The sequence below is a fragment of the Glandiceps talaboti genome, chromosome 1 (assembly GCF_964340395.1).
Source record: "Glandiceps talaboti chromosome 1, keGlaTala1.1, whole genome shotgun sequence".
Lineage (NCBI taxonomy): Eukaryota > Metazoa > Hemichordata > Enteropneusta > Spengelidae > Glandiceps > Glandiceps talaboti.
Window position 1 is genome coordinate 16,056,341 of NC_135549.1, and position 6,000 is coordinate 16,062,340.

General features: G+C 36.5%; 1 protein-coding gene across 3 annotated transcripts in view; it reads left to right on the top strand.

Annotated features, from left to right (window-relative positions):
- LOC144452853 (uncharacterized) overlaps positions 1-4,978 on the top strand; it is a 41,436-nt gene extending 36,458 nt beyond the window's left edge. For all 3 annotated transcript variants that reach the window (XM_078144077.1, XM_078144157.1, XM_078144240.1), the window contains 8 exons: positions 213-284; positions 559-708; positions 1,844-1,978; positions 2,236-2,307; positions 2,754-2,903; positions 3,302-3,439; positions 3,904-3,969; positions 4,599-4,978. In XM_078144077.1, coding sequence (XP_078000203.1) covers positions 213-284; positions 559-708; positions 1,844-1,978; positions 2,236-2,307; positions 2,754-2,903; positions 3,302-3,439; positions 3,904-3,969; positions 4,599-4,747 — 932 coding nt within the window. In that variant the 3' untranslated portion in view covers positions 4,748-4,978. The remainder of the gene's footprint in view (positions 1-212; positions 285-558; positions 709-1,843; positions 1,979-2,235; positions 2,308-2,753; positions 2,904-3,301; positions 3,440-3,903; positions 3,970-4,598) is intronic.
- Positions 4,979-6,000: the final 1,022 nt, after the last annotated feature.

The following is a 6,000-nucleotide window of genomic DNA, read 5'->3' on the forward strand; positions in this document are numbered from 1 at the left end:
ATGGAATACGAACTAAGATATTATAAAACAATGTTAGTTTCAATGATAATAAAGAACACTGACTCTACAGACAGACAGACAGACAGACAGACAGACAGACAGACAGACAGAAACAGTTGTGTGTTTGCTGAATATAAGCAATGCAAGGGGTCATTGTAGGGTTTGCGAAGACCAGACTGAAGGATTGATTGTTAACTTTCTTTCCTCGACAGAAGTAGACTTATCAACTTTACCGCCATGTGAACGAGAAGTTCGTGAAGTCGAAAGTCGTGGTGTATTACTAGGTTAGTGATGTGAAACAATGTATGTGAATTAGTCAATGTTGAGCAATGTTCCACATGCTTAGTTTAAGGGGAAAAAATCGGAAATGGTGGATGTTATTTCAAGCTACTTTTACTTCAAGTGATCAGTGCATGTTTAATACCCATCACACACTTTGAAACTATAATTGCACTGTTCAACACTTTGTTCCCGTTTACGTTTGTACAGTCACTGGGCTGAGTACTAAAGTTTGTTACTTTATGAATATGATAAACATCTTCAATGATCTCTCATTAGGTGCTTTTACCCCAAAATGTACTGATGATGGCTACTACCAGAAAAAGCAATGTCATGGAAGTGTCGGATATTGTTGGTGTTCTGACAAAAACGGTAACCGTGTCGAAGGTACACATACCAATGTCAGAGGTGGCGATAATCTGGTTTGTGGTAAGTATGGACAGTATGTGTATATGGGTATGCTAAGTATGGATAGTCTCTGTGTATAGGTAATGGTAAGTATGGACAGTGTGTGTGTATGGATGATGGCATAAGTATACGCTGTCTATGATTATGGTTGCTGGCAATTACTATACGTGTAAGTAGGTATTGGATGTGTGTTTATAGGTGCTGAGCTGTCTGTATGTATGGTGCTGGTAAGTATGTGGTCAGTTTGTGTGTATGTATGTATGTATGTATGTATGTATGTATGTATGTATGTATGTATGTATGTATGTATGTATGTATGTATGTATGTATGTATGTGTGTATGTGTGTGTATGTATGTATGTATGTATGTATGTATGTATGTATGTATGTATGTGTGTGTATGTATGTATGTATGTATGTATGTATGTATGTGTGTTTGTGTGTGTATGTATGTATGTGTGTGTGTATGTATGTATGTATGTATGTATGTATGTATGTATGTATATGTGTATGTATGTATGTATGTATGTATGTATGTATGTATGTGTGTGTATGTATGTATGTATGTATGTATGTATGTATGTATGTGTGTGTATGTATGTATGTATGTATGTATGTATGTATGTATGTACATATGTATGTATGTGTGTGTGTATGTATGTATGTATGTATGTATGTATGTATGTATGTATGTATGTATGTATGTATGTATGTATGTATGTGTGTGTGTGTGTGTTGATTGATTTGACGTGCGAAGACAAATGTCATAACCCTTGAATCATGTAGAAATAATGTTGATATCGTCATGGTAAACACCACGATGGGATGGTCAAGGGAGGGAAAATTCCAATGAAGTTAAGATGTTGTATTTTGTTGATGGGGTGTAGTGAGTAAGAAAATTGGTATGAAAGACATACTTAGCTATTTAGTGAACGATTAAAAGTAAATGGAAAAAATAAGTAAATATGTATGTATGTATGTATGTATGTATGTATGTATGTATGTATGTATGTATGTGTGTGTGTGTGTGTGTGTGTGTGTATGTATGTATGTATGTATGTATGTATGTATGTATGTATATATGTATGTATACATACATGGAGTACATTACTAGCAATGCACAAGTTTGTAAATTCATACATACCTCTTCTTGCAGATAAACCCGGTACTTGCCCAGCTCCACAAGGTGATACTTTCGGTGTTTGTGCTGAGTTGTGTAGCAATGACCATGATTGTCCAGATGATCACAAATGTTGTTCTAATGGATGTGGTCAGGCCTGTTCTGCTCCAGGTAAGAGGCATAACAATCAGCTTAAAACTAACGTACGTACTGACGTACAAACAGACAGACAGACAGACAGACAGACAGACAGACAGACAGACAGACAGACAGACAGTCATACAGACAGACAGACAAACTAACAGAGTGATCGATCAGACTTCTAGATATGTAACATCTTTTATTGGAGGATTAAAGCAATGCATGTGATCATGATAAAATTAGTAAAGATTTATTGTTAACTTTCTTTGAAATTCCTTCTAAAACAGAGGCTGATTTGTCAACTTTACCACCCTGTGAACGTGAAGCTCGAGAAGTTCAAAGCCGTGGAATACTTCTAGGTTAGTACAGTTAGTGTAAAGTAGTAAGTGTACTATTTAGAGCTATATATCACAACGTTAGCACTTACTTGTAATCTACCACAGGCCTCGAGAATCGTTGCAGTTGCTTAATTGGAGTAAAGACAAGTTTATGTTACCTGGTGAAGAGTAGCTCTTTTAGAAATGGCGGACACTACTTCAGTGAATTTTATCTAGTGACTGTTATCTTTAAGTGGCATTTGCACATTTAATACCTTTCAGCTTACACTTTTAGCTTCACTAGTACAATTTTCACCGTAAACTTTTTATAAATATGACAAAATTCGAATCTTCTTTACAGGTGTTTTTACCCCACAAAGTACTGATGACGGCTACTGTTCCCGTTTACGTTTGTACAGTCACTGGACTGAGTGCTAAAGTTTGTTACTTTATGAATATGATAACAATCTTCAATGATCTCTCTCTAGGTGCTTTTACCCCACAATGTACTGATGACGGCTACTACCAGAAAAAGCAATGTCATGGAAGTGTCGGATATTGTTGGTGTTCTGACAAAAACGGTAACCGTGTCGAAGGTACACATACCAATGTCAGAGGTGGCGATAACCTGGTTTGTGGTAAGTACACCAACAGCGTATATGTGTGTGTGTGTGTGTGTGTGTGTGTTCCTTGCCTGTAGTTTATAGTGTTTGTATAAGTATGGGCAATATAAGTACCTCTGGTTCATTTTGCATTAGACAAATGAATTACTAGTATATGGACCTTCGTTGAAATCATGCTGGTTACGACATGATGTTACAAAACCTAGATGTGATCCTTATGTTTGTTTGTGTGTTTGTGAGAGTGGTGGGGGTCGTGGTTTGAGGCTTGAAGAAATGATGATGTACTGAAAACCTGATATTGATAATTAAGGCAAGAACTTAAAATAATGATAACGATAATAATGATTTCAAATGGTTTATAAAGCGATTTATTAAACCACACTTGTGTGCGTGAATGTCTTTCTTCTTTTTAGATAAACCTGGCGTATGCCCTGCCTCACCACCGGGTGTTGGTTTTGGAGTCTGTGCCGAGTTGTGTAGCAATGACCACGACTGTCCTGATGATCACAAATGTTGTTCCAACGGATGTGGTCATGCCTGTTCTATTCCTGGTAAGCATCTTAGGACACATACTCTTTACCCAGTAGATCAAAGGTCGTGGTTATAAATAATGTATATTTGAAAGTTTCGAATAACGAAACTGAAAGGAAAAGGGATTTTATTGTATTTTTTTTATTCTAACTTTCATAAAATAGCACCCAAGAACCTCACCCGTCGTATTATGATTATATTAGAAGTTGAAAGTGATATGATACTGTCAACACCTGCATTGCAACTGTCACCACACATCGCATACACCAACTTGCCTACAGATTTAAAAGGGTCTCGTTAAATGTGCCCGGTTTTACTTTATTGAACGCATGCAGTTTTTTCATTTGTAATGAAGTACCAAGGGTTGTCCATCAAATAATATCACGGTGTTTCTTGATGTATGCCTAATAATTTCATCCCTATTGAATTTGAAAGATAAGATGATGTCGCCCATTCCATAAATAATGACATTATTTTGATTCAGTTCCAGAGCCAGTGAAAGCTACCTGTCGCGAAGCAGTCAGTGAAGCGTATGCTGACTTAACCCAACGTAAGTGAACGTGATTTCGTTTCGTTTTATTATGCCCATGGAAAGACTTACTTGTTTCCCTTGTCAGATTTGGTACATGCTCTCAATATCCCAGGGTCAATATGCTTGATGGTTGGATAATGATGCTGTTAAAGTGATAGTTTTGATAAGCATAACTGTTTTAGTTTTACTCAGACTAAGTATCGAACAAAGAACGGTCTTTCAACTCTGCTTAGCTAATTAATATACATATCACATTCAAATAAACATTTCAGGGGAAAATAGCTACTAAGATATCAACCATGGACAAATTTTACCGATAGATGGCGCTTATTTGTCATAAAGTTTCGTTTGTGTTTGGACCGGTGAGTAGCCTGTGTACAACTTTTGAGTAAGACTGAGCACTTCGATGTCTGTCTTCTCAGAAGACGACAGCTATCGGAGTCACAGTCAGCGCCGTAAACAGGTTACGAACATCTATAATAGTTTGTAAATTCAAATCACGTGACTGTGCGCAATGAACAATGCTATTAAGGAGTAACAATTCATAAAGAAATTCTGTCCAGATTCTATTTCGATCAAAATATGGAAATATAAGCCTCACTCTCATTAGTTATTGATTATTTTTTACCATGTTTTACTTTTCGCAGAAACCTACATTCCTTACTGCGATTCAGACGGCAACTACTCACCTGAACAGTGTTGGAGCAAAACAAGTGAATGTTGGTGCACGGATAAAAATGGTAATGAGGTACCCGAAAGTCGAACCGTTGGAAGAGCTAACTGCACACAGAACTAACAATTCTGACGTCACATGAACCTGGCTCGTGTTAATATAGTTTTTCTTTTAAATGTTTATGTCAGCAATGAACACACATATAGCTCTTTTATTATATTAGTGTTCTGTATATCATAATCATATTTTACTCATCATAGAAAATATGTCATTTGCATATGGTGTGTAGTTACTTCTTTAATGTACGTGTTTTTTATTACTTGTGTCGATTCTATTGGAATTACATGTTAGATATTGTAGTGCAAATAAATTTTCACAAATAAATGTACTGAAAGATTGTGTTATCTCTAACTTTTGTCCAGGAGTGATTCTTTGAAATACAATCACATTTTCAGAAGCGACTCAATCAATCAATGGATGGAGAGGGGGCCGGGGCAGATCTGGAGCAGAAACTGCTGCTCCCTTTTCCGATAAAGACGCTACATCCGGTATCCAGAAGTATAAAATAAAAAAAAACCAATATACTACTTACGGAAATTGAGTAAATAAAAGAATCCTTCATCAGATCTTAATCAGAGTGACAGATTGGGCCAAATATTATATATGTATATTTCTTAAAATCCCACCCCACAGAAATCAGGCCTAGCTTAAGCCGCCGACCCTAAACGTATTCAAAAAAGTTAGAATTTACTTCCATTTCCGTGTAAATTTTCTTGCCAAAGTATTCTTTATTAAATCAAGGCTTCCAAAGATGTAAGTTGAATTTATACTGCACTGTGTTCGGCTTCTTCACGTATTGAAATTGTCTTCGTTTACTTCTTTTATACCTCGCCACAGCGGGCGCACTTGAAATCAGGGGGGGGGGGGGTTCAAAGATAATTAAAAGTGCCACTTTTTACCTTGTTTTTCAAGATTAAAAAATCTAAACCTCCATAATATTTTGCATAAGACAATACTATTCCACCCTTTTTTTATTATAATAGGCGATAATTGTCAATACTTTAACGTGAATTCTGAATAATTGAAGGCAGTACCCTGTCCGGGCATTTTGTAGCATTTTGAGCGTTATGCGTAGACTTGCAACAGTCTTTGGGAGATTGTTTTCGGTCTCATGAATATTTTCTTATACTATATATGCCTTACTAGTATAGCCCCCTCAAGCGGTTGCAATTGGCTTTCGCGTTCACTCGACTGTTTCACAATCATTCACTCAAGGACATAGGGTATCATTTCTCATATATGAGATCACATGCACAGTAGTGTTTTATTTAATCCCTTTTATGCCTAAACAATTGTTTGGTTTCGGTTACCCGACC